Source organism: Athene noctua, chromosome 20 (assembly GCF_965140245.1).
Source record: "Athene noctua chromosome 20, bAthNoc1.hap1.1, whole genome shotgun sequence".
NCBI classification, from domain to species: domain Eukaryota; kingdom Metazoa; phylum Chordata; class Aves; order Strigiformes; family Strigidae; genus Athene; species Athene noctua.
The window spans coordinates 13,144,391-13,172,325 of record NC_134056.1 but is presented as its reverse complement, the minus strand read 5'-3'; the positions used below and the strand labels follow the sequence as shown (position 1 = coordinate 13,172,325).

General features: G+C 47.6%; 2 protein-coding genes across 3 annotated transcripts; one reads left to right on the top strand and one right to left on the bottom strand.

Moving 5' to 3' along the window:
- Positions 1-2,668: 2,668 nt before the first annotated feature.
- DPP7 (dipeptidyl peptidase 7) lies at positions 2,669-27,924 on the top strand. 2 transcript variants are annotated; one of them, XM_074924064.1, is made up of 13 exons: positions 2,669-2,837; positions 3,055-3,168; positions 6,236-6,375; positions 7,071-7,234; positions 9,042-9,177; positions 11,961-12,042; positions 13,517-13,683; positions 14,920-14,980; positions 22,667-22,785; positions 22,869-23,025; positions 23,341-23,405; positions 24,214-24,284; positions 24,825-27,924. In XM_074924064.1, exons 1-13 carry the CDS (start codon positions 2,708-2,710, stop codon positions 24,964-24,966), a joined length of 1,548 nt encoding a protein of 515 aa, XP_074780165.1. In that variant the 5' UTR covers positions 2,669-2,707; the 3' UTR covers positions 24,967-27,924. The 2 variants fall into 2 exon arrangements, with proteins under 2 accessions (XP_074780165.1, XP_074780166.1); XM_074924065.1 differs by lacking the exon at positions 23,341-23,405 and having other exon boundaries at positions 24,825-24,965.
- Positions 15,442-21,791, bottom strand: LOC141968851 (kelch-like protein 13). Its single transcript, XM_074924063.1, has 4 exons — positions 20,627-21,791; positions 19,122-19,374; positions 17,356-17,516; positions 15,442-16,203 (listed from the first exon to the last, which is right to left on the bottom strand). Exons 1-4 carry the CDS (start codon positions 21,683-21,685, stop codon positions 15,808-15,810), a joined length of 1,869 nt encoding a protein of 622 aa, XP_074780164.1. The 5' UTR covers positions 21,686-21,791; the 3' UTR covers positions 15,442-15,807.
- Positions 27,925-27,935: the final 11 nt, after the last annotated feature.

The window sequence follows — 27,935 nt, the reverse complement described above, 5'->3', positions numbered from 1 at the left end:
TTTCACAGAACAGGAATTTAGAAACAATTAACCTGGAGCAGATGGAAGAAGGATTTACATGATTTTAAATGAATAGACAAAATACAAATGCAGGGTGGCACTGTTTGGTCCAGGGGTCACTCTAAGCAGCCCCTTCTCTTTTATTCCACCTTGGTGGGAGATTGGAAGGAGCCTGTCCAGCTGGAGCTGCCCAGCGCTGACAGTCTGAAAGTACCACGAGAGAGAGACTCCCTTTCTCAGTTTAGTATCTTTGTATCTGTTCAGTATTATTGACAGGGGAGGGACAAAACCAGACTATTTCTTTCTCTTTTCAGATCCTGTCCCATCCACCAGAAAGTATTTTCATTTCTGAAGATATTAAGAGCCTTTTTAAGGGTATTACTTTATTAGGACTGGTTTACACAAAAGGCTTTGGTGAAAAACTTTTTCCTCACCCCAGGACAAATGTCGCTGCCAATGTCACCTCATGGATTTTCCTAACCTCTTCATAAAGCTTGGCAGTGAGTAGAGATCCTTTTTTCTTTCTTCTTCCCTTAAAGCCCTGGTTTATACACCTCACAACCATTACTTGTAGCCTAACTCTGCAAAACTCTTCAAGACAGAATTTAGGTAAGCAGTAGTCTAAAAATAAGATCTTAATCCTGCTGCGTGCAGCACAGCCTTCAACCTGAGCCCACATGGGATCTGCTCCAAGGACCAGTTCCAGCCTCTCCTTTCCACTGCAAAAGCAAACCATTTCCTACTAATGTGTTTAGTTTTCTTTGTATCGGCTCATATTTTAAACTAAGACATCTGAAGATTATATAGTGGTTTATGAAGTAGAAGACCCTCCTATGTCATAGCTTTTTCCTCTCTGGGGATGTGGGAAGAAAATTGCTTGAGCCTTCCTCTTTGCAGAAATAAACCTGTTCAAGAGCATCAAGCCAGAACAGTCTTAAAAATGACAGCCCCTACAAAAGTCAGGATTTCAAAGTCTTAATTATAATGACACTTTACTGAAAGCACTACCCTGAGAAGTGCAGGAAATTAATTTTAAAATAATGTAATTGAAATATTGCTCAGAACTCCTCTAATATTTTAATTCTATTAAATTCATAAAGAAAGCATAATACTGTTTAAGTCCTAACACACTAGAAACATTTTTCAATGAAGTAACCAGTCAGGAATAAATCTTATGGAAGTTTCGGGCAAGAAGTAGGCAGGATCTCTGTACCTCCTCTGGTGGGAACCTGAATACAAAATCAGTCCTAGAGAAGCCCTGGCCAGAGGCACTCGTGAATTCTCAGTCTGGTGTTATTCTTTCATCACACAAAGACAGGCTAGATCTGACTTCCACCTGGTTTTGTTATCTTGTGACTGCCTGAACCAGACCAATCTCCCATGGTGTGGTTGCCACTGTGTGGTTGCAGATGGTAATAGTAGACATGAAAATGCTGCTTCTGCAGCTTCCCACCCATGATCACATCCTTTAAATCTTCTTCCTGTAACAGCTCCTTTGGTCTTCAGTAAGCTAAACCCGTTCCTTTATAAAATACAAACTTCTATGACATTCACAGACATCTTGTAAAATCTCTGCAACATTTTGAATAAGCTGACAGTGTACTGAACCTTTGAGGTAAAACCAGGCCTTTTTTTGCATGTTTATACAGCACTTGGCACAACAAGATCAAGCTAAATCATAGGTACTGCTGAGTTTACTTCAGCCATACTAGCAGGTTCAGCCCTGTTTGCAGTGCAACTCTCTCCATTCATCTTTCCCTTCAAGGCCACATGCCATTTGGGGTGTCTGCCGTGGCCTCCCTCTGGAACAAAAACCTAAAGAAATCACCCATTAAACCATTTCATGCCACTCCTGACTCGCTCTCAGAGCAGCCTAAGTGCCTGCTTTCCCCAGTATGCCCAACCACAGGGCCACCAGTGTATCACCACCATGGGAACACGCTCCAGTCTTGTCACACACATGCTCCTGCTGAGACTTAGGGGCATCGTCCAGCCCTCCTCTCCTCTCCTCTGCTGCTCTCTCACTCACCACTCCTCACCAGAGATATGGATCCTCACCCTGATTTCCTCCTGTGCTACATCCCCACTTCCCTCATCTCCACTGGGTACTAAGCTGAGCTGCCATGGCCCCTGTGAGCTGGCTGGGCCGGGCTTTCACTCCTCCCCTGCTCTTTCCTTCTTACACCTCACAGAGGGGACCTGAGGTACCACCACTTGTCCTTGCAAAGGGCAGCACCAATTCAACACCCAGAGAAAAAGCTATAGAGGTTTGAAGAACAGAAGCCAGCAGCAAGGCCAGGGTGGAGACACCCCATCCCCTCCCCGCAGATCTGCAGGGACAGTGTGGAGGCCTAGCGCCGGCCCTGAGCCTCGCTGCCTACCAGCCTCCTCCAGAGTCCTAAAGGCCAGTCAGCACGGACAGCACAGCTGCTGCCTGCAATGGCCGGCAGCACGGCGGGGAGCTGCGAAGCACGGCCCGTCCCCTCAGAGGGGCACACAGACCCCTGACAGCACCCCTAAGCCTGCTCTGGGGGCCGCCCCGGCTCCCTGCACCTTCTCCGGGGACCAGGAGGCGAGGCCTGGCCAGCCCCTGCCGCAGCGCCCCGGGCGGGCGGGGCGGGCAGCCGGAGCCGGGCTCCTCCCGGACCGGCCGGCGGGGCCGCAGGGGCCAGCCTGGCCACGTGACAGGCTGACAAGTCGCCACGTGATGCCGAAAGCGCCGGGGTCATGTGACCGGCCGCGTGGGCTTCCCACGCGGGAGGACCGGCCGGCTGCCGTGGAGATGCTGCTCCTGCTCCTCCTCCTCCTCTTCTCGCCGCCGGCCGGCGCCGCTCCCGGTGGGTGTCTCGGAGCCCCGAACTGCCCCTGTCCTGCCGGGGGGGGCTGCTCTGGGCCCTGGACGGGGCATCGAGTGAGCTTCCTTGGGCAGGAGCCCCCCGCCGGCCTGGGCGGTGCTGGGTGGGTGTCCCGGGCGCCCCTGAGCCCCGCTTCCCAGGGTTGGGCCCGGCCGGGTGGCGGTGCCGGTGTCCCCGGCGCTGACGGTTCCTCCTCCAGCTGCCCGAGCCGCGGGGTGGGATCTGGAGGAGCGGCATTTCCAGCAGGTGCGGGACCACTTCAGCTTCGAGACGTGTGGCAACGAGACCTTCCCGCAGCGGTACCTGGTCTCAGGTAGGTCCCGGGAGGGGTGCTGTGGCCAGGCTGCTCCCATGGCATGACCACGGCAGTGCCTTGCTATGGTCAGGGCTGAATTTCTCCTGCTTAAGCTTTAACTGCTCCTGCACTGAGGCAGAGAGCCTTTCCATCTGGTGCTCGGAGAGCTGTGCAGAGCAGCCAGGAGGCAGTCTGAGGTGAGTGCCAGCCCTTCATGAGCCAGTCATTCCCCCCAGCCTTGTCTGTATCCCCCTCCCCTTCCCTTCAATTTGTGGTTCTGACCACGGGGTGTAGGGAATGGCCTCTCTGAAGCAAGAGCAGACGAGAAGCAGCAGCTGCGTTAGGCTTGCGCCGGGGCTGGCTTTGTGCATGCGTGTCTTCAGCTGGCCACAGCATCTCTTACAAGTGCAACTTGGTGCTCTGAATGCAGCAGGAAAAACAAATGGTGACCTAAACGTTGCACTCTGTACCCATTGTTCTTATGAGTGACGATAACTCCCCTTGGGTCAGTGTTTGGCATTATTTAAAACCCTGCAACTATAGATAGCTTAAGCTGTGCTGAACAATGAGGGCTTCCAGCAAGAAGCTGTCTGTTTTCCTTTCTAGCCAAATAATGAGTTATCTTCTGTGCAACAGGCAGTAAGAGAGAGGAGGCTTTTCTAAACGGCATGTGACTTAGAAGAAAGCCATTTCAGTAACCAGTGTCACATGTTTTTCAATCCTGCCTGCCTGAAGAAATCAGGGAGAGTTTTGCAGGGAGAGAACAAAGGTGAAGCTGTGAATAGCACCAGCTCAGAGCGCTGCCCAGCCTGGCACCTGCCTGCTCTGCCTCACACGCTGCCTGCACCTGCGGTGTCATGTGCAGCATCTCGCCTTCTTCACATCACTGGTTACTCCACAGCTTTTTCTGCACCTGCACCCAGTCATATATGTTTCACCAGGTATGAATTCATGAATCAGTTCAGCCCAAAGATATGGAAACACCAGTGAATTTTGATAGTGCACCCAAGGCTGAAATTTCACTCATTAAGTGGCTCCTTTTGAATAGAATTTTGACATCACCTGGTTTAAAGCACTGCATAACTTTTATTTATTTTTAAAGTGTTATGTTTTATCTGAATGCCCTGGGCAGAACCAGATAATATTTGTGAGAAACAAAACATTAACATTGCTGTTCTGCTAGTTTACAAATAGTTCCTTACTCAAAATTCCTGTGAGTAGTTCCATTCCCCTCCACTGCTTCTTGTGCAATATGTGACTTTTCACATCATCAGCAAGAACTTGAAGGAGACTATCATTTCACAACCAGGCATCTGACTGTCTTGAGGTTAGCTGGCAGCTCCCCAGGATTTCAGTCTAAAAATAGATACTTTTTTAAGCAAATCGTCTGGTTTGGTTTTGGCTCCTGTGAATGGTTGTTTTCTCCAGGAACCATTGAGCATATTAGAAGAAAAGCCAGAGTATATAGCACTTCCACTTCCTACCAGATACCCAAAGCAAATAAAGATCAGCCTCTTTGTCACTGAAGAGTACCAGTTTCAATAATGAAAGGTTTCAAACCCATTTCCAAGCCAAGACACAGACTTTGGCAAGTCTGTGTTGATAATGGCAGTAATTAAATTCAGGTGCCTCTGTTAATGGAAATGGCCTTATGTGACGTGCTGCAGCAGCATCTGTAGGACGACTGCTGTTGGAGGGTCCCTTTGCCATGTCACCTGGTGTGTTGAAATCGACGCTTAACTGGGGGTCTGTTGTTGAAGAAAGCTATTTATTATCCCTCTTTAATTCCTGCGCTATTTAAGACTAAGTTAAAATCAAATGATCATCAAATCAAATTATGTTGAAGTCAGCAAGCGTTAAAGCAACTGTTTGTTAGATAAGCAAGTATGGGTCAGCCTGTTCTGCCAGTCTCAATTTGCCTTCAGTTATAAATAGATCAGAGGATGAGGCATATCTTGATATATCATGAAGCATATCTAGATATATCATGAGATATATATGTGTATGTTACATATATAATATATGTCAGCATATCCTGGGCTGCATCAAGAGAAGGGTGGCAGCAGGTCAAGGGAGTTGATTCCCTGCCCCTGCTCTGCTGTGTGAGACCCTGTCTTTAGCCCTGTGTCCAGCTCTGGGGCCGCCCCTGCAAGAAAGGCAAGGACCTGGCAGGGTGGGTCCAGCAGAGGCCATGAAAATGGTCAGAGGGCTGAAACACCTCTGCTGTGAAGAAAGGCTGAGAGAGTTGGGGGTTCAGTCTGGAGAAGAGAAGGCTCTGCGGAGACATTATTAGCAGGCTTTCAATATACAAAGGGAATTTATAAGTAAGGGGAGAGATGCTTTTTACCAGGGCCTGTAGCAAGAGGACAAGAGGCAATGGTTTTAAACTGAAAGAGCGTGGATTTGACTGGACATAAAGAACAAATATATTGTTATGAGGATGGTGAGATAGTGGATGAGGTTACCCAGAAAAGTTGTGGATGCCCTGTCCCTGGAAGTGTTTGAAGTCAAGCTGGACAGGGTTTTGAGCAACCTGATCTGGTGGAAAAAGTCCCTGCCCATGGAAGGGAGATTGAACTGGATCATCTCCGAGGGTCCCTTCCAACTCAAACCATTCTATGATATGTCATTTACAGCTTGTCTCTACCTTATACATCACAGCAGGAGCAGCAGAAAGATGCAGGCAATGCCCTAATGTTCATTTTGTGGGAAAAGTGATCTGTGCAAGTACTTTGGGATGAGTTGGGCTGAAAAAGGTATATAAATGGGAAATGGCTCTTTTGAGGGCAGCTGTTTCCAAATGACTCACAGAACTGAGATTTTAGGGATTTTCAGGCAGAAGTTCAAGGCCATGTACTGATCTCATGGAAGCTGTTATTTACACCTGCTCAGATGATAGATTTCTGTAGCCTGATCTTTCTAATGCCTTTATGCCTCAGCTCAGGTTCTCAGGGATCAGCCTGTTCACAGAGTTCTTGCTAAGCTCCTGCCCAAACTCACCAGAAGTATAGTCATTTCATGCTCATGTGTGGGGTTTTTGTGGTTTGGGGTTTTTTTATTTGCTTCTGTCAATCGTCTCACTCAGCAAAGTTCTGGAAGAAAGGATTTGGACCCATCTTTTTCTATACTGGCAATGAAGGTGATATCTGGACTTTTGCTCAGAACTCTGACTTCATATTTGAATTGGCAGAGGAACAGCAAGCACTTGTGATTTTTGCTGAGCATGTGAGTATTTTAGTCATTATGCATACTATAGAGTCTTGTTCTGTTCGGTGTTACCGAATTCAACTTTCTGCAGGTCTGGAAAAATAATAACATCTCTTGCCATGAAGCTGAGGTATACCTGCTGTATGCCTTCTCCTCATGGTAGCAGCTTTTCTTTATTGAACCATGGCATCTGAATTTTTTTTACTATGCCTACCAGCAATCCAGGATACAGACTGCTGTTTCAGTAAAACCTATGCCATGGTGTATTTGCATTAAACCAGTGCTTTTGTAAGTAGTTTCCAAAGGCCTTGAACTCCACACTGGACTAGAGAGTTATTTTGTTTGGGTAATATGTAATCTCCCTAGCCTGCGGAGTCCCAAGTCAACCTTTCCCACACCACTCTATTAAATCTGGTATTCCACAATTTATGCATGAAGAGATTACCCTGTTCCCTTTTCTAGTTGGGGATTTCAGGAGAGACGTGTGCTGAGGGCCCACTTGGCACCCACTAAGTCATTTCTGATAGACTGTCCATCCTCTACAGGATAATACGTCCTGACAGTCTCTGTTTATCAGATGCAGGAGACAAGCACTTCCTCAGTTACAAATAAGTTAGAGAACCCCACATGCTCTGTTGTCACTTACCGTTTGTGCACACTTATCCCAGTTCTGTGGTGAGAACAGAGTTTGCAGCATACCTCTTTCCTTTCAGAGGTACTATGGGAAGTCTCTTCCATTTGGACTTGAGTCAACACAGCTGAAGAAGACTGCTCTGCTTACCGTGGAACAAGCCCTCGCTGACTATGCAGTGCTAATTACTGAGCTTAAGCAGCAGTATGGTGCTGCAGACTGCCCTGTTATTGCTTTTGGAGGCAGGTAAAGGTTGTGTGTGCTTCTTCCCTTTTCTGCATCTTGTCACAGCCATGCTGTTCCCATAGATCTATTTGGCTCGCAAGCAAGTTCTAACAGCAGAGCTTTAAGCTCTCCAATAGAGAGCAGGTGGGCCTGTACTTTGGCTCCCAAGAGCTCATTACCAGGTCCCAGTCAGTTCTCCCATCAAGAATTAGTCTCCATTTGTGATTGCTTTGGAGAAGAACCACTGCCTAGAATGTTTCTAGGTATCTTCAATGTACAAGTCAGCCAGAACTGCAGAAAATCAGAAATTGCTTCTGCAGAATAAGAACATTTTCCATTGGAAATACAGAAAACTAATAATTGGTAAAATATTCTTTCCAGAGGCCACCCATTTTTTTACAACATTCAGCCATTTTCATTGTAGGCTTCTTCATAATTCTGCTCTCTAACCTGCTGCTTGGTTGCTCCCGTCCTAGCAGAAGTCCTTCCCCAAAATGCTTGTTCTGTTGCAGCTCAGCTGTGTTGATGTGATATCCTTGTCTCTTGAATAGGCTCCCCCATGCTTCTCTTTAAAAGGACCAAGTACAGGGCTTCCAATTTAGTTGCAGTGAGATAACAAACGTTTGACCTCATAGTTATCATTAAACTCCCAGCTAACTGTGGTGGTGACTAGACTGTAGATCTCAGGGGTATTTGTACTGTCACTGTCGGGCCAGTAGCTAATGTAAAAGGCCAGGAGCTGTCCTGGGATGGGGAGGTGAGAGAGGGATTCAGCAAAACCTGCTAGCTGGGCTGCACGTTGGACTACATCTCCATGTGTGTACATCAGAGTTGAGTCTGCAGCAGCCTCAGACAGCACTAAACCCAGCAGTGTTGGAGTGGCACAGCATCTCCTATGAGAGAAAAAAAAAACCACCCTCTTCTGTTGCTTATAACTTTGCCAAACTTTAACGTGAAATTACTTGTGGCAGGTTTCAGCTAATGCCCATTTCCAAGGGTTAGAGAAAGGCATATGGCTTTACATGTGGGTGATGTGTGAAATGGTATTTACTGCAACCACTTGGGGTGGTGGGGAGGGAGACTTGAATACCTGTAAGCTTGGACTCAGACTGGGTGTTATCTGTGTTTTGGGGATGTCATTTGCCACTCCCAGAGTGACCTCAGAGTAACTCCACAAACATCAGCATATGACTAACTTCTGTCACCTTGGGTTTATCTAGCAACCCTTGATATATCTGCAGATTGTGGCCCTCAAACTGAAGCTACCAAGGTGGCTTTGAGTTTTACTGTGGTATTTATTAATGTCTCCCATTCCCTATATCTGTGCTGATCATCTATGCAGCTGTTATTTGGGGTGCCCAGGGAGAATACTCCACTTCCCAGCACCAGAGAGGGCTCCATGTCCTGTAGTGTTCAGGGACACCCTTTGTTAAGAGCCTAGCTAGTCTTTATAATCCTGTATGCAAAATGTGTCTCCTTTCCACACTGACAGTGACAGCCTCACTTGAGCCCCACTTGGTTCTGCACTGAAGCCCTCAGGACACACTCCTGAAGGTGCAGAGTTTACATTTGGCTGCAGAAACAAACTGGGCTGCTCTGTTCCCACTGGAGGTGGTGTGAATGTTTGGGGACAGGCCAATAAGAACACATTGTGTACTGCTCATTGACCATAACTGGATCTCTTTACGTGAGGATGGCATCTATTAGATATCCGTAAGCTTCTTGTTGCTTTGGATTAGGTGAGCCTATGAATGTTGGCCTGAACTTGAGTTACTATGTTATAAACTATCTGTTAAAGGAAGTAACTCTTCTGTCTCTGCTGTGGCAGCTATGGAGGAATGCTGAGCGCTTACATGAGGATGAAATACCCAAACCTCGTGGCTGGAGCATTAGCTGCCAGTGCTCCTCTGTTGTCTGTGGCTGGTCTTGGAGAGCCCACGCAGTTCTTCAGAGATGTAACAGCAGTAAGTAGCGTCTCTTTTCAGGAGCATTATTTTCTTCCTTTAAGAAGGCTGGATTTTTTTCCTTTTCCATGTATTTAAACAGACATCTGTCTTCACAGCATCAGTGCTGGGCAGGGAATGCAATTAAATGGGAACTCACCCAGAAAAGCAGCAGCTGTGCATGTGATGGCTGAGCACTGCCGTAGCTGTGGCAGCTCAGGGCCCAAAGGTGCTGCTCTGATAAGCACCACAACTCAGTTCTAGCACCTTTAGTACCACTAAGGATTCACTTTCCCATTTCTAGCGACTTGACCATATTGCAGCCTGAAAGTTTTCTTTTGTGTCTGGCTGAATGCCCTTTGGGTAATTTATGATTCAAATCTCTCAGAATGCTGTATTTTGCATTGATATCAATAATTCACAGCAGCTCCTTAGTCCCAAGATGGTTGCATTTCAATGAAGAGCTTGAAAATGTTCATTTCACTAGTTAAAAATATGCGAGGTATCCTGGGTTCACTTAAAACCAAAATTTAAATGTGGCTTTCACAGTTGGGGACATAGGCCCCATAGGAAAGTGGTATTGCTTAGAACTGACTTATAAGGAAAGAAATGTACTAGATGGTAGTACTGAAATCTTGTGATGGTGTCTATGTTGCCTTTTATTCGACATGAATTTCTAGATCTGGGTGACACACATGGCTTTGCATGAAGTACCTGCGTATGAAACTTCAGGTCTTTTTGCTCTTGTTTCAATGCAGAGACTTACAGGACAGATAGCATTACCAGTAAGTGTAAGTCATGTTAAAATAAACACAACAGCATTTGAAATTCTAAGTGTATAAGAGAATTAAAGACATCTTTTCTTAAAATTATACACTTTAAAAAATGCAGTACTACTTAATCTTCTAACAGACCCTGTTGTGAGAATTCTTCCTTTCTCAGAAGCTCTGTTCAACTGATATCTCTGTCTTGATTGAGCTGTGAATATGCTGTGAGTCGTATGCTCTGTAATTAGGGCTTTGACCTTTTTATGTGAAGAAACTTTCCAATTAATTTTAAAATATATTCTCTCTGCAGTGATAAGCTGACCTCTGGGCTGAGAGCCTAAGCAAGCATTTTGTTGTTCTCAAAGTAATTCCTTCCACCTTCAACATGTTTGCGTAAAAGCAATTTGTGCATCTGAAATCTAAATTCAATTGCTCTTCTTGGTGAGAGAACACCCCCGGAGAGCTGTTAATGGTAATGAAGGCAGAAACCTTTCATGAATCATGTGGGAGCTCTCTCTTCCTGTGAGTCCAGAGTGCATTGTCTCAGAGCAGCTTTCTCTGACTTTTACTGAGCTTTTCCAGCCCATTTGATAAGCCTCCAGCTCACAGGGGAAGTGAGCAAAGGGCAGAAAGGGGATTTTCCATAATGCATTTGCATAAGAATAGGTTATACGTGCCAGCTGCCCTGCCTGCAGCCCGGCAGAGAGCCCCTGGTGAGCACCACCCATACAGCCAAATGCCCTGAGGTTACTGCTGCAGGCCTGGACTTCAGATCAGTGTAGACATCTGAACTAGGTGTGGTTGAAAAGAGGAAAGCTGGCAGCCTGGAGGGGTAGCAGCTTTCTTTGGAATGCTTGTGATGCCTCTTGCCTCTGTTTCTGCCAGGGCTCAGCTGAACTGTTCCTGGGTCTGTACAGCTCTGCAGGGGAGCACAGGAGGAGCGGTGGCCCTGCTGCAGCTAGTGGGGAGCTCAGCCCCCACGGCAGCCAGAGCAGACCAGCTCCTCTGTCCCAGGCCAAGGTGTCCCCACACTCCAATTAGAGCCATTAGTAGATGAAGATCTGGTAAGCACATCAGAAGGAGATCTGGAACTCCTAAAGGGATGTAGAGGTAAACTGTGGAAAACCTCCTAATGATTTCTCTAAGCGTAACAAAGGCAGAGTCAGAAATAAAAGGAAGGTCCCAAATCTGTTTTTAGTTGAGGCTGGGTCTTTGTAAGAAAAATGCTTAGCTAGTGATTTGTGATTACTTAACCATAGCTCTAGCAGGGTAAAGGGACCTTAAAAGAGCCCTAATAATTCTTATTATTACAAAGCACTGGTTGCCAGAAGATCTCAAACTGACAGAAGAGAAACAGTTTGGGTTGCTAGAACCTTCAGTGACAACTTGTTGCACCAGCATAACCAGCCACAGTTCTTCAAATGTACCTTAAAGTGCTTTTTCAGGATCAGTAATGTTTTTCCCATTTTCCCAAGAAAAAGAATGTGGCATTCTTGGTCATCTGGCAGGTCACTGGCAGGCTTAAGAAAAGCAGGTCTTGGTTCCCAAACTCTCTATGCATAACTGACTTCTCCATGGCTCCTTCACATAGACAAAGTGTAGTTGGAAGAACTCTACTGTGTGTTTAAAAGAAAAAAAAAAAAAAACAAAAAACAAACCTCCAAACTTTCAGGCCTAGGAGCCTGTCACTCTCTTCCCATATCGTGGGAACATGTGTCTCACTGCTTCATGTTCAGCCTAATGGCTCCACTAAATGGAAAGTGTTTTGTCTAACAACTCATTCCATTGAGACCTGGTGGAACAGCTGCTGCTTGGTCTGAGCTCTGCAGACTGTTGGCTTCTGCTGGGACGTGCTGATTGTCTGGAGGACAAGGTAGAAGCACCACTGTCACTGCTCCTGGAGACGCAGATGAGATTCTGACCAGTGGGCCAGTGACCCCTGTCACCTTCTGATACTTCCAGCAGTTCTTCCCAATGCAGCCTCCACACGTATCTCCACTGTGCAACCGTAATCCCGTTTCTTTTCTGTCCATTCAGGATTTTCAGAAGGCCAGCCCCAGTTGTGTTACAGCTGTCCGTAAAGCCTTCCAGCAGATTAAGGATCTGTGCTTGAGAGGAGGTAAGGAAGGATAGCCCCAAGGGCAGCCAGCAGGCAGTCCCAGCTGTGTGGAAAAAAGTTGATTCAGTTTTACTTCAGCTGGGTCTTCAACTGGTTCCGCTAAATCAATGCAAATACCCACCTGGCCACCTCTTTCTGCTTGTATGATTGATTTTTTTTTTTATTTAATTAACAGTTTCAGTTAGCATTATAATTAGTAATCAACACCAAAATGAAAGCATCTATGCTTTCAGTGCTAATGAAACCATCTTTTCTGCATCAAAGTGCAAAAAACACCTGCAGGTGCAAACCACCTGCATTTTATGCTGGTAAATCCTCATGTTTCACCAAATACTTGTCCTCAATGCCCACGCCACTGGGAACTGGTCAAGTGTATGACAGCTGCGTGGCTCAGCTCACTGGACATATCTGAGAAATATTTGGAAGGCAATCTAGGTGTTGAAGCAGCCATCACAGTCTTTCATCTCCAATGTTGGACAGTTAGGTGAAGCCAAGGACAGAGTCTGGTGAAGGTCTCTGCAATGTCAGACCAGGTATCAGGGACTGACACAGCATCTCCTGGGAGCTCTGCATGGTGGTGGAACAGCTGTAGTGGCTTCCTGGTCTGTCTCAAGGCTTGGGTTGGTCTGTGGTGCTGCACGTCCGATGGCTGCTGTTACTGCCTTGCTGCAGGGGCTGGTCCTGGAACTGCCCAGAGCAGCCAGGGGTCCAAAACCCCATTTAGCTTTGGGTCACAGCAATGAAGATGTTACTGTTAAATAGCCAAGGTCCTGGTGCCATGCTTTCTGCAGCAGGGTGGATAAGGTGGTCTTATTTAAGGCTTAGGCTCAAGAGGCAGGTGCCAGGCCTTGGGTTCCCAAGTAAAGACAGCTGGGCTGCAGTGGGCATCTTGTAGGGTACGATGGGGACAGACAGGAACTGTAACACCAGAATGTGGAGGATGAAAATTAAGGGAGCAGCTTTTCCCAGCGGAAGTGCAAAGGCATAAGACTGCATCTTGAAGAATCTCTTCAAAGACAGATGTCCTGGCTCCGGCTCTCCTGCATGAAAACTTGCCTGGGGAGACTGTGCTGCATAACTCAGGAAGGCCCAGGGAGGGAGCCTGTGGGGGTGAGGAGGCAGCCAGGCAGGGCACGGGCAGGGATGGGCTTGTACCAAACTGCTCTTCTCACTGTGCCAGCTGGGGCTGCTGCTGTCTCGGTGGGTGCTGATTCCTCTGGGCTCCCCAGGGAGGTGTGGGTGGCCCTGCAGGGAGCAGTGTGGGCTGTGGGCCATGCGGGGTTGTGAAGCTGCACGGGAAGGCTGTACCTGAACATCCACATGTGTGTAAATTTAGACGTAATGTTTCCTTCCCACTAGAAACCTCATCTGTGTGTTATGGCATCTCCTTACTCCTGAGTGAAGCCAGGTGCTGAAGCACAGTATTGTTTTCCTCTGCTGATGTTTGTGTCTTTCATTTTCCTTCCTTCTGCAGCTTACAATGAAATCAGCAGCAAAATGTCCACGTGCAATAAGATCTCTAACAGGGAGGATGTTTACCAGCTTTTTGGGTTTGCTAGAAATGCCTTCACCATGATGGCCATGATGGACTACCCTTACAAAACCGATTTCATGGGTCACCTCCCTGCCAATCCCGTGAAGGTGAGTCCCAGGATGTGGGTGAGAGTCACAGTTTCTGTTGTGCACCTTGGTGACCAGAGTGCAGGGACACAGTTGGGGACACACCATCAGCGATGGTGACAGAGGGAGGTAGTGGTGGAAGTTGCAGCCCTTCCATTCTGACAGTAAATCTACACATTTTAAACTTCTCTGTGACAGTGACTGCTATATTTGAAATGCACTGCTGTGAGGCTTGTCAGGGTTTGCTGGAGCCACCCCTACCCTGCTCTGCCTTTACCTTGGACACAAAGGCCTGTGCAAACTTGTTGACTTCAGCTTTTAAACACTAAATACCCGTAGCTTTTTTTTTTTTTTTTTTAAAAAAAAAGAAGTGCTTTGTTGTAGCACACCTCAACACACTTTCATAGATATATTTTTCTTGGTGGGTAGGGATGGAGATCTAAAAATCAGGCTCCTTCCTAAGTGTCACCCAGGAAGATGACATACCTCAGAGAATAATGTAGGGGAAAGCCTGCTGCTGTGGGGGCTGGAAAACCTGCAGACTTTCAAGAGAATCAGATGGCAAAATGTAGAAAAGGGGCCTGGTTGTCAGGGGGTTACAAAGACTTCTCAGACACCCGCTTCTTTTGAAAGGTCCTAACTTTGACCCCAGATCACCAGTTGCTGTGGCAATTCTTGGTTTCTTCTGGTGTTCTGTCAGCCTTTTGCTGCTGTTCTCTGCTGCATTCCAGCACACCACACAGACAGGACTTTATTTTCCCCTGGCCTTAGAGCATTTATGGTTCGAGCCCTACCTGAGGCAAAATGCATACTGTGCAAGAGGTCATACAGGCTGTGCTGTACTGGGACTTAGGACATGCTGTCTCTGGCTCCACTGGGCATCCAGTCCCCTTCTAGGCTCTGTTTAACAACATGTAAAATGGAAATAATTATTCTACCTGCATTGAGGAGGGTGTTAAAATATTCTGATTGTAGAGGGAAGGAACTGTTGTGTATCACTGACCTTTTCACAGCTGCTTAACTTGTTAAAGGAACTGTTTGTCATTGCCCTGTCTCCTTGTTTTTATATATTTTATTGCTAGAAGGGAGGGGGAAAAAAACCACTCGAAACGTGTTGCATTAGGCCCTCGGAAAACTGCTGAACCATAAAATGTGTTGTAATTTTGTATTGTAATGAATCTTCCAGCTTAGATCTTCTTTGGAGCAGAGACTGTTAACTATCCTGTCTGCAATTTACCTGTAATGTGTCTCATCCAGGTCAGCTGTGAACAAATCCTTGCCCACACAGACCCAATTCAAGGCCTGGCTGCTCTTGTTGGTGAGTTAATATTACCAGTTTGGTCTTCTATTTAACACTCTGTTTTCCAGAAGCACCTACAAGTAGAGCTGTTGTGTTGTTGTGCAGGTTGTGTATCGTGGGAGCTGGTATGACTCCGATCTTCCACAGGGATGTTTTGCCCCATATTGACTTTGTTGGTGGGGATGTCCCATGGTGGCCCATGGGTTCATTCTCTCACCTTTCCAAACTTATTCTTGTCAGGTTGTTCAGCCATTGCAGCCCCATAGCCTGTCTGTCCATGAGATGTGGACCTCTAAGGTACTTGGTTATTTTCTAAAAATTTACCCACACTCTGGCTCAAGCAGTCACAGGTTCAATGCACGTTCACTGGAGGAAGTTTTCTGGTCTGCGTGTTGAGGATGAGGTTCTCATCACAGTACCCTATGGTCTTAATCCAGTGTCAAGACAATCTTAAATGTACATCTCTTTGAGTACTTGATTTGTCAGCCAGCAGTGTTTGTAAAGAAATTATTAGAGACAGAATTCAAAACTCTTTTGAAGACTTCCTCATAAAATCTCTCAACTTCCTCATTAAAAATGTTCTACCTTGGTCATTATTCAGAAAAACAGGTTCTGAATGACAAAAAAATCGATTTAAGGAATTCTTATGGGTTTAATGCAGTTTAGTAGGATTGGGAACTAATTTTTTTTTTTTTGCAAATTATGTGTGTCACATGATAGCACCAAGTCAGAAATGTACCAGTTCCAAATCACTGCTAAAGATGTTTGGCTGGAAACTATAAGAGTTGTTAAAATACTAATGTCTTGGCAAACACTGTCAGATCCCTTGATGTATTCACATCCTTTTACTTTTCTGAGGCAGAGTGGGACTCTTGTTTCTTTGTGATGAACAAGCTGAGGGTAGATTTCTTCCTCCTTCCTGTGGGGGAGCGCTTTGTGGCTCCCTCCATCTCACCAGCTGCATTCACTTGGGACAGTTTAATCATGCCAGAGGCATGATCCACCAGAGCTTTAGGCAGGGGACTGGCTTTCTTCCATACCTGCCCCTCTGTGTCATACAGGAAGACACTGTCTTCTTTCTGCATGTGCTTCAGCTTCCCACCTCCTGCAAGGTACAGCGTAGTATTGTGGGCTGTGATGCTGAACTGGCAGCAGTTAAACGGGGAGAGCGTCAGTGTTGTCCACTGATTGCTTACAGGACAATAATACTCTGTCTCATTGACGTGAATCCACTCCTTCACCTGCAAAAAACCAGACCAACACTCACCTGTTGTATCACACCTTGAGAGGGCATCACTGTCATGTCAGGCTCGCCTGGTTCATGACAAAGGAAACCAGTATCTCAGCATCTGTTTGAATATCATGGGGGTCAAGGTGCCAATCCACGTTTAGCAATCAGAGCCTCAAAGGAAACTGAATAAAATACCAGAATGGCACGGCTTTAAAGGAGCATTCTTCTTGGAAAATCAAAGGAGTGAGCTGAACAAGGTGCCACAGGGACCTGCTGGAACTGGCATAGCCCAAGTCCTGCCTGCTCTCCAGACTTTTAACACGTTACGAGGAAAATCATCTGAAGAGGGCTATATTGCATTGAATCGTGGAGAATAACTGAGTTGGTGTCATCTGGAGGAACTGGATATCAGCCTTGATGTGCAGTTTACAGATTCTATCCCTTTCCTCAGTGAGCAATAAGTACTCTAAGACATCCTCGTTCTTTTAAAAGAAACTGTATCCATCATGGTGAAATGGGGCTAGGCCCTGAGTCTTTACACTTTCAAATGGGAATTGCTGAATGGTCTTTGAAAATTCAGTTCTTTTGGCTTTAGGGAATGGGATTCTCCTAGAGTCACCCTTTCAGTCCCCGTCAGGTCTCTTCCCAGGAGGCTGGGCAGTGCTTTCCCTCCTCTTTCAGAGATGGGAAATACAGGTTTGAAGAGACTTCACTTGCATTCCAGGACTTGAGCCCATCTTTTCTAAAATCTAGGCTAGTGTCCTCACTGCAGTTCATTCCTCTTCCCCTCTGCCAGTGTTTCCTCCTCTCTCTGCTTGAACAAGGAAAGTGGTCAGTGTGTTAGGGGCAGGTATGTGACCAGTTTTACACGTAGTTTTTTCCTGTGTTAACAGGCTGTACCTCCATGGTATTCTCTATTCAAAAAAAATACTTTAAACAGCCTTTGTACTCTATCAGATAGTGTGACAACAGGGCAGCTTCTCATGCACACGATTATAATGACAGGCACATTTTCATAAGCTTATTGGCCTGACTTGGAACTGTGCCAGTCCACGAAGAGACCAAAAATTATGACGGTCAACCTGTTGGAATAAAACAGGGCCTAGCAATACAGAGACCCTGGTTTGGATCAGATTTGGGATTAGAAGAAAAATGAACTTACTCCTTTTAGTGTCCTTCCTCCAACGCTAAAGATCTTGTCCCCGACCGTAGCCATCCCGTGATCACAGCGGGTAAAAGCCATGGCACTGTTGCTAATCCAGCGTCGGAGGCGAGGGAGGTAGCTGTATGTGTCTCGTAAGGTTTTACCCCCAGAGAAGCCCCCTAAAAGGAAAGCAGAAGTCTTGAAAAATCTGTCCATCATCCTCTCTGACATCCAGCAAATCTTCTGCAAACATTAGCAGAGCTGGTTGTTTTTTTTTTTTCTTTAAAATACTTAAGAAGCTGGGATTTAAAATTTCACACCATTCTGCAGAGCTGACGCAGTGTGAAACTTAAAACCCAAGCTTCTTAAGGTATTTTAAAGAGGGGGGGAAAAAAAAATCCCAAACCAGTTCCAGCTCTTTCTGTAAACAGTTTTCCACAAAATATTTTTGAATAAAACTCTTAAGGTATTTCAAGTGTAACCAGGAACAGCTTTAACTAGGGAATCTGCTTCCAGCACAGAGTCACAGAATGGTGGTTTGAAAGAAAAACGTTCAAAGCTCTTTGAACTTTGGATCTTTGACAGAAGCTCAGAGCCAATCTGCCAGTGCTGTTGTCAACTTTTTCTCCTTATTAGGCACTCACTTGTGTGTTTCAGGTGTGCATTATAAAAAGCTCCTTGCAGAAGGAGGGTGCTGCTATGGGAAGGGTAAACACCTCCAGCTGCCTGTCTGTTGAATTCCAGCCTGCACAGAGTCTGCAAACAAGGCAGATGGTATTTCAGGTTGGCTGTAAGTCCCAGCTCACCTAGGCGTGAATACTTTGTCTGCTTTTAATTTTCAGTTTGCGTGGGCAAGGCCGTAGGCTGGCCAAAACAAATTTGCAGTCACCCCAGTAGTCCAGAAGGAAATTAATGCTCTAGTAGGTATAAACCCAAGGGGTGTAGTGTTATCCAGCCTAGATCACTGGGCTGTGTTTGCAGCTCCAAGAGGCAATTGTGTCCTTGCTCTTGGGTAGGAATTGAGACCAACAGGGATTAAATGAGCTGCTTCTGGTGCCATGGGCCAGCTGAGTCAAAGTAGGGACTTGAATCTGAGTCTCAGCAGCTCCCCAGCTAAGCCACTTTCCACCCGCACTGCCATGCAGGAGTCCTGCTGTCACGGGGGAGGAGGGGGGGGGACACATCTGGGTAGGGCAGCCCCAGTGCTGTCGCCAGGCCTCAGGTGTACAGTCCATCCCAGAGAGGGGCCCTTTGCTGCAGCTGTGCAGCTGTGGTTCATCTGGACTAGAGCAGTACCCTGATCCCAGCGGGCTGTGACTGGTGCAGGGAGCCTCTGGCCGTGGCAGACTGGCCCAGGACTTTTAACTGCAGAGGCGGTAACACAAACACCGTGGAGTTCCTAGAACAAACCAAAGATCATCTTTCAAGACCAAATTAGTACCTGCAAAAGCTAAAGATACCACAAGAATTTCCTGAACTGTTGAAACCTGTCCTGCTTTGTTGTGAAACATCCTGCCCCACCTACCAAAGATCCCGTAAAGACTGAGCCAGGATTGCAAGGTCAAGGGTGAGCAGGGGTGTGGATTGCAAGCAGATGGTGTCACCTTTAACGTCTTGGAAAGAAAAGAATTCCTGGCATTCAGGAGGGCAGTGAGGCTGTGGTAACACAGCAGGGAAGGGGCACTGGAGCTGTGGGTGTTACTGGTGTGAGTGCAGGCATTAAGATACCAGCAAAAATCAATGAAACTATATGACAATATGCTGCTTTCTACTAGCTCTATCACCTGAAATATAGAGTATTCCCTTGTGGGTTGTGCCTGCGTGATCAGCGATAGGCACGGGGAAGGGAGCTGTGAACTCCCACTTGTTGTCAGCGGGCTGGTACAGTTCCGTGGTGCGGGTGAGGGTCCCCAGCAGTGTCCCACCACCCACAGCGAAGATGCGATCAAACAGTACAGCCGCCTGGAAGCGCGTCCGCCTCTCCAGCATACTGGCGACCTGGAGCCAGGAAGCGTTGCGGGGATCAAATCGGAAAACCTAGGATCACAGCAGATGGTGATGGTTAGCAGGAGACAGGTGGCTGGCTTGCACCTTGTGTGCCTTCAAGAACTCACAAATGTTTTCCCTGGACTGAGGAAGGTTTTCTGTTCAGACCTGGACAGGCTCAACTTCCAGTGCCAGCCAGCTGATAGCAGCAGTACCTCCCCAGTGGAGCTGGTGGCTCAGTTACAGCCTTTCTGCAGGTCTGTGGGGGTTGGGACAGGTTGTTCTCCTGTTCCTGCAGCAAGCAGGAGGTGAAACACATTGGCTCAGTGAAATGCCTTTGTTTCAAACACCAGCTAGCATGTGTCAGCTGAAAACTTTTTTGGTGATATTTAAAACAAGCACATTTGGCATCTCTGCTACTGTTTGAGTGTGTAGTAGAGAGCAGCTGAGCTTTGCCTGCTGCTCTTGCCCAGGAGAAGGCAGGAGTGGTGTCCCCTCCCCTCATCCCTGATGGCATCCCCACAGGGGTGTAGCACCTCTGCTAAGGCTGGGGTTCCACTCCAATCTTGTTTAGCAGTAAATACCTCCCCAAACTTGCTTTGTCAGTCCTGGTTAGAAAGCCCATGTCAGTGAGCAAGAGCAGTATCTGCAAAACCACATGCAGCCCTGCTGTTTCAGCATCCTCTGCTCCACTGCTGCTGTGAGCCGCCTCCTGCCTTCAAGGCAGTGGAGGAAAGTTGCCATTTGCAGTGGCACTGCTGAACTAAGTACAATGCTGAAATAAGTATGGAAATGAAAAACATGCTGTTTTTTTCTAGCAAACTCACTGAAGCCATCTAAGAAAACATAAAATCCTGCACAAGTCTTTTTACTCTTAAGGCAGAAGAGGAAGGTCCTGGAAGCTAAAGCAGATTTACCTTTCAAGGGCAAAACCAAGGAAGGAGCAGCTCTCAAGTGAGGTGGCTTTAACCTGCCTCCCGAGTGCAAGTCCCAGGGCAGCAACAAGGGGGATGGGGTAGCATTCAGGAGGTTGCTTGACTGACTGATGTGGACCTGGCTGAACCTGCGCTCTGGGCGTTGTGTATGGATCAGGATGACAGTTTACAGCAGGAGCATGGTGGGACCAGGGCAGGACCTCGTTGCTTCCCAGAGAGTTTGGAAGCTCTGCTCCCAAGGGCTCTCAGCACTGTACAGAGTGCTAAGAAATAGGTAGAGGTAGAAGATGTGTGGTGGGCAAGAAGACTGACTCCCTCCCTTCCTCACCCAGCCATTTTTCCAAGGCTACATGTTTCTTGTGTCTTACCTCATTCGATGGCTGCTTTCCTGTGGGATCAAATTTGCACTGTCCCCCAATGACAAAGAGGAAGTCGTTGATGATGGCGACACAATGGTTGTACACTGGCACACAGAGGTCCCCGATCTTGTGCCAGGCGCTGCAGCTCTGGTCTGCAGCCCACATCTCTCTGCACAAGCAGTTGTCAGCAGTTCTGCCGCCAGCCACCAGCAGCGCGGCGGAACCGGAGCGGAGGCTTGTGCTCTGCGTCTGCAGGACTGGCTGAGCATACAGCCGGGAGTGGTAAGTCAGAGCCTCCTGCAGGTACCTGTGGCAGCCTGAATCCAGCCTCATAAGGGGCATTTCCTGGACATAGCTCTGCAGATCCCTTAAAGGAATGAGAGGGAATCTTATGCGCCCTAAAATATCTGCTGCATCTTTCAGCCGCGCGTGGTCGTGCTCCAGCCAGCTCACAGCGGCCTTGAACAGCTCCAGCTCGCAGCATCCCTCAGTGTCAGTCCTCTCTAAAATCTCACAAAGCGTTCCTCGGTCCAGGTCTTTCAAACACTGAGGATCAGCCAGGATCTCTTTGTAATGCTGCCCTACATAGCACATGGCTTTCTGTCTCAGCTCTGCTGGGCCGAGTTTTTTAACAATGTTAAGAACATCTAGGCAGTTCTCACAGTTCAAGCAGCTCTCCAGAAAGCAAAAGCAGAGCTTGATCACCTCCCGAACCAGGAGGGTTTCTGCAGCTTTGAAGGTCTCTTCGATATTCTGTAATGAGAGGTCTAGTCTATTGGAGTAAATGAAGTTGAGAACGTTCTGCAGCCCCGCAGCACTGACAGCTTTCAGCCGAACGTTGCTGTCTGTGCTGCCCGCTCTTGTCAAGTTTCCAACAAACAGGATCTTGCAGTAATTACTTGCTGATGCTAAAACGATCTTGTGAGCTGGAAAGCAAACCCCTTCTGCCTCCAGTGTTACGTCGCACAGTGCACTCTGCGAGCGAAGGCTGTTGAGCCCTTCCAGGAGTTTCGCCAGATAGGTGTCTGACACAAGCCTCACCGTGCTGGCCTGGGAGCTGAGCAACATTTCTCTGAACGAGGTGTAGCCCTGGGGCAGCCTCAGGACCCCTCACTGCACACACTCAGCACATCTTCTGCAGCAGAACCGGTGGTTTTACACTCCGAGGGAGCCGAGGCTGCGCTGCCCACACTGCAGAGCCATACAGAAGGCAGCAGCTGCAGCAGCCTCCCTCTTCAGGGGCCTTTGCGGGCACAGAGCGCTGGGTGCCTTGCAGAGCTGTGTGGGGCCGTTTGCAAGTGGAGCTGTTGGTGCTGTTTATCAGACAAAGCCCACAGTGTTTGTGAGTTTCTCCTGTGGGCTGTGACGCTGGGAGCAGCAGACAGCCACCGGTGTGGCCGCATTCCTCCTCCTTGCTATCTGGTAACTACCCATCCACACAAAAAGCAGTTCATTCTTCAGCAGCTCCCCAGCTCTGCTTCGCTGGGCTGCCTGGTCAGGTGCTCTTTCATCAGGGCAAGCCTGCACATGCCGTCTTCCCCTTCTTGAACAACAGTCAAACAAAATCCTGTTTGTGATGTGCCGCCCTTGGCCCTCTGACTATATTTGATGCTTTCAAGGAGGGGGTGGGAAGGTCTCAGCAGTTCTGTCTCGTTCAGTTTGAATCATTCAGCCAAGGTCCTGTACACAGCCTGTCCCTGGGTGTTCTGGGGACTGGAGGCTCTCCCAAGGACTAGTGAGCTTGTTCCTTGGCTTCTGGCACGAGTAGAGACAGCAGAGAGCACCTGGGATCGTCCCCATGGATAGAGCAGAAGCAAAGGGTATCATGCAGCTGGGCTTGGGACCATGTGAAAACTTTGGCATAAAGTTGGGCTCATAATGTAAACACTGGTGCAGACCCTGCTAGCTCTGCCCCAGCCTTACGCACTTGACCAGCTGGGATAGCTACCCCTCTGCTTGGTCTGGCCATGAGGCTCACGTGGGAGGCAGTGGGCGAGACAGCAGAGAGGCACTGACAGGTTGGCTTTGTGCTGTGTTCCCACTTGGCAGGGGTGTTCTACAACTCCTCCAGCTCAGCGCAGTGTTATGACATATACCGGCTGTACCAGGCCTGTGCTGACCCCACGGGCTGTGGCAGCGGCCCGGACGCTGAGGCCTGGGACTACCAGGTAAGGTGTTGGAGACACTGACGAGTTTCAGCTCCTACCATGATTATCCCCCTGCCCTGTGACAGCTCTTGCACCTCTCCTAGGTTTGCACCGAGATCAACTTAACTTTCAACAGCAACAATGTGACCGACATGTTCCCCGAGATGCCCTTCACGGAGGCCATGCGAGAGCAGTACTGTCAGAGCAAGTGGCACGTGAGGCCACGAGCACACTGGCTGCAGACAAACTTTTGGGGAGGAGGTGAGCTGTGCTGGCTTCTCACCCCTTCGCATTACCCTGTAGTTTTCTGCCTGTCCCCTTCTGCCCAACTGAGCTCCGAGGGGACAGGCAGCAGTGCACTAACAAGTCCTGGCAGAAAGTCACAGCCTTGTGCTGACTTGAGCCGAACAGACTTTTCTGTACCTGTTTGAGACAGAAGTGGAAAATCTAAAAACTGCCAAGAATTTGGTTTATTCTCCTGTTTTCTGTTCCGAGCCATGCTTCCTGCAGTAGCCAAACACATTTGGGTAAATGGGCAGGAAGAAGGCTCTCAAATGTCACCTCTCTGAATTTCAGACCTGAAAAGTGCAAGCAACATCATTTTTTCAAATGGAGACTTGGACCCATGGGCTGGAGGTGGGGTAAGCATGTGCACTCCTGCACACCGAGCACAGAAAGCAGCCTTTCCAGGTGATACACTGCCCCTCTCTCCCTTCCAAAGCAGAACTGGTGATTCAGAGTTTCTGCAAGTGGCTGTTTTACGCTGAACCATTCAGGAGCCTCAGGACATTAATGATGGGCACACTGAATAGTCCATCAGCCAGGAACACTGATGCAGCAAAGGTGGCTTCACTAGCGCAGACACAGCAGGAGCCTCCTTACCCAACACCTGGGCTCTGAACCACAACCCATCGTGTTTTTCTGGAGACTTGGTCTCAGTGCTGACAGCTCCTTGCCCTCTCCAGACTCAGTACACTTTGTGAGACCCAGCAGTTGCTGTAAGCAGCAACTCGAAGCAAGGCATATTTTAGCTTAGGTTCAGCAAAACTTTAAGGGTGGTGGCAGAGTTCTAGTTTAAAATTTAAAAACAAAAATGGCCCAGAAATGGATTTTGAGTTAGTTGAGCTCCATGTTCTAGACTGGCTTGGCCATCCCAGCCGCAAGAGGAACAGATTCCTTAGGGTGCATGGGCCCAAAGGAGCCTGTTACTTCAGGCTGCCTGTGCCAGAATTGTCTGACAGTTTTCATCTTGGGGGAAGCCTTCATTTCATTTGAGACAGATGGTTTGGCTCATCAGGACTGCTAGCCATGCACACAGCATCAGCTGTACGCAGTATCTCTTCCCATGCTTTTCCTTAGTCCTGCCCAGCGTGTCTTCCAGTTTTCAGAACTGATATCGTTCTGCTTGGTGACCTGGTGAGAATTTGTCTCTGCTGCTTCTCCTTCCAGATAAACAGCAGCCTCAGTCCTTCACTAATTGCACTGACGGTTAAAGGAGGGGCTCATCACCTAGATCTCCGGTAAGTACTGAACCCTCTTTTGGCTGCCCAAATCCTGCTGCACTGGGTGTTAGAACTTAGCTAGCCACAGTCCAGAGAACCAGGAGATACCTGAAGAGGCCTGACACCAGACTGTCGCAGCACAACTGTAGAAGAGCATCCTTCTTCCCCAGTACAGCATCCAGGGAAGCCAGGCTGTGCAGAACTCGGCACTAAGCTCACCTACTTTCATTGGAACCTGTTCTTGCACAGGGAGTGGCACAAGTGTGTGACAGCCTCTAGCTGTACCCACATAGTCCAGTGTTTCTTGGCATTAGCCATCAGCCTTTAGGCCCAGAGCAGAGAGGGCAGCAGCCACCAGTACAAGGGAGAGCTCTCAAGGAGTCTCAAGCCTGCCTCCCAACCTCCTGGTGGGTGTGAGACTGGAACTTGTTTTCCAGGAGATAGGTATGAGGTACAAAGCAGATAATTTGTCCTTCAGTTCCCTGGCTTGGTTTTCCCTGTGCAAGGGGCAGAGAGCTGCTGCCCACTGACTAGCTCACACTGCTCTGCTTTCTCTAGAGGACACAACCCCGCTGACCCCCCGTCCGTCACAGAGGTGCGCAAGCTGGAAGCGAGCATCATCAACGGCTGGGTGAAAGCTGCACAGATGGAGAGGGCAGGGCAGAAGCACTCAGGAGCTCCTGCGGGCAGACAGTCGTGACTGCACCCATCCCACAGCCCCTGGTGGGTGGGAGGCTGCCACCAGCACACAGACAGACAGCAGCCTCTGAGCAGGGCCTCTGCTCTTTGGGAAGTGTGATCTCCTCGGCCCTGACTGTGGAAATTCACCTTTCTGGAGTGTCCCACCTGCCCCTAATCAAGCATCAGAACAAAAGCAGAAGGCCAAATCACTGACTAAAGCATTAGAAGGCATTGTAAATGGTGGAAATAATAAAAGCTGGCCTGAAGGCCCAAGAATCATCACTGTCCTGAACAGATGGTTGCAGGAGGCACCTGAAGGTTGAAGCTAAATTATTTTTAGACAAAAAGTAAATACTAGATGACTAGTGGAAAAGCAGAGGTATGGTCATTACTTACACAAGTTCACAGGGGACTCCACTAGTCACCAGTTATGTCAGCCTCATCCAGTACTGTGGGTTTGGGTTTTTTGTTTGGTTTTGGTTTTAACTTGCACAAGAGATCTCCAGTTGGTGAGCTGGTATTTACACAAAGAAATCCTGGTGTGTACTGCTGTCACTGAAGGGCTGCTTATTGATGACCAGTAAAGCACACTTCCACTTGAGACATCTTCAGATCTTTTTTAAATAAATTAAAAGTTTATTAAAGTGATATAATTGCATGGCTTGGTAGTATAACCAAAGAAGATAAAAAAGAATACTTCTCACCTTTCTAGGTGGAGTATACTCATCTTTGCACATAGACAGGTGGATTCTTATCTACTGGAATTACTATGCACCAATAAATACTAGCGTAATTGCAAATATATTAAATCCTGGTAATCAACTGGATGCCTCAGTCTGTCCATTTACAATGATTTTACAAGTTAGCGGAGGAGCCCCCGGGGTCACAGACTCAGATTACTTACACAAGCAAAGTCACAGCACTGCTTCAGCTTCTGTTACACTGCTCAAGCACAAGGCTTTGTGTTGAGCGTTTACACAGCTGGGCCCACCCTGCCATCACAGTACGATTGGTTCCCAGAGCTACGATGTCACTCACTAATGTTATTTCACAATATTCAGTTGCTGAGAAAAGGGGTTTTTTGCACATGACTTCCTTACCTCTTCCCTGTTCTTAAGTACAAAAGGGCCAAAGCTTCCGCTCCCCACACCCACACTCCCCGCTGAAGAACCACAGCAGATGAAGTCCATTTACCAGACCTCTCAGATATGTACAAATGAAGGACAACGTACGGAGGACCTGATAAGTCAAACTCGTCCTTAAAGACTGCTAGTGGAACTACACTCTCAGTAAGACCTGTATCTTCTCAGTTTGGGCTGACAGAAACCTCTTGGCTTCTGCTAAGAGCTGTCAGCTGAACCATACAGCTCACACAAGGCTGCCCCTTCCAGCCTTGCTGATAGGCTACAATCTGCTCTTCTCACAGGACCCCCCTGGCTTTCCTGAATTTAATTTGCTGTACCCCAGCAATTATTCAGGACTACTAGCACCATATTAAAAAAAGACAGTGATGGATGTGTCTGCAGAGAGGATTAATTACATCTTGTTTATATTACCTTTCTAACAGCACCCTTAGCTCCCAGCAAACAGGCACCCCAATCAGACCAGCAGTGCGTTAAAGCAGCCACGATGTCTTTTGGAAAAGAACCTGCAAGTTAACATCTTTGCCAGGGGCTTGTTTTGTGCCTTAGAGTGAACAGAGACCCTGGTGTCTTTTGACATTCCAGAAGGAGAGAGTTCTTTAATCCTCTTATAATGGACCACCAATCTTTTATTTTCTGCTGGCCGACAGTACTTGCCCCAAAGGAATCCACATAGTGCAAAGGACACAGATGGTTTGATTTATATGGAAAGATGAACTAAAGGCTTTCAGATGCTGTGGCAAAGGGATAAACAAGATATAAATGGACGTTCATGCAGATGACAGATGAGCAATGCTAAAAATAATTTAAAAAACAGGCTTCAGAAACTGTGGCAGAAGTCTGAAGCCAGTGCCACAAATGTCCATGATATTTTCAAGCCTTGGACAAGGAAGAATGGGACCCAAGCAGAAAACCCTGGTTGTGTGGTCCTCTGAACTGAAGGGAAGAGCCCAGCCCAATAGTCACTGCTCTGCAGGAACGCTGCTTGTGGCTGAGCTTCAGGGAACACAGAAGGAAAAGGGAGTGCAGGCAGAGTCAGTGACCCAGAGAACCATACACAGATGGAGCCCCCATGCTGGTTTAAGACCTGCACCAGTGGGGTGGTTGAGAAGAGGCTTATTCATTCGGTCATCACATACCAGCATGAGGAGTATGACCACGATAGGAGCATTTCACAATACAGCGTAAGTGTCTCTCTGGTCACACACCTTTAAGTCAGAGCTTGCAAACTGATCATGCAAAGCAGCAGGTTCTCCTGGCAAGCTACAAGTCATCCATTTCTGAAGAACTCATGGTTGGTTTTTTTGTGGAAGCTGAGGCCTCCAGACTTTGACAATAAATTCTAGCAATACTTCAGAGACAAAAAAACCCCAAACCATTCTTCCCAAATCCAAAGTCAGGAAACTTAACCCTTCTGTTGAAGCAACAAGCTTGCTAGACAGCATCATGGAGCTCCCCTGACTTGTCAGTTTTACTGGTCTTATGACATATACTGAGTGTGGCATTGGAAATCAGGAGATAAACTGCCTGTAGGAACGCACAGCTGAAAGGAAATGGTCTTTAAAGGACAAGATAAATTCACAGAATTGTGTAAACACGTTCATTGCAAAAACCTATCCTGTATGCATCCCTCATCACTGCAATGTCACACTGATAGAGAATAGGAAACAAAGTGGATTCTTTGCCTAGTCTTTGGAGGGGTAAATACAGCTCTACCTGAGCGTGGCATGTAATGGTGAAAATCCTGTTAATGGAAAGCCGTGTGAAACACAGAAGGTGTCCCCCCTCCATCAGCCAATACCATGGACATTGCAAAACTACTAGTTTCTAAGATCTGTAGTGAGAC

What these genes read in the sequence shown, in the direction of transcription:
- LOC141968851 (XM_074924063.1), bottom strand. Translation starts at nt 21,685, where the DNA reads ATGTTGCTCAGCTCCCAGGCCAGCACGGTGAGGCTTGTGTCAGACACC. An exon ending in GAAAGCAGCCATCGAATGAG is followed by an intron (nt 19,375 to 20,626) that starts GTAAGACACAAG and finishes CTGTGATCCTAG; the next exon opens with GTTTTCCGATTTGATCCCCG. An exon ending in GAGGAAGGACACTAAAAGGA is followed by an intron (nt 16,204 to 17,355) that starts GTAAGTTCATTT and finishes GGTTTTTTGCAG; the next exon opens with GTGAAGGAGTGGATTCACGT.
- DPP7 (XM_074924064.1), top strand. Translation starts at nt 2,708, where the DNA reads ATGCCGAAAGCGCCGGGGTCATGTGACCGGCCGCGTGGGCTTCCCACG. An exon ending in TTGTGATTTTTGCTGAGCAT is followed by an intron (nt 6,376 to 7,070) that starts GTGAGTATTTTA and finishes CTTTCCTTTCAG; the next exon opens with AGGTACTATGGGAAGTCTCT. An exon ending in CTGAGGCCTGGGACTACCAG is followed by an intron (nt 22,786 to 22,868) that starts GTAAGGTGTTGG and finishes CACCTCTCCTAG; the next exon opens with GTTTGCACCGAGATCAACTT.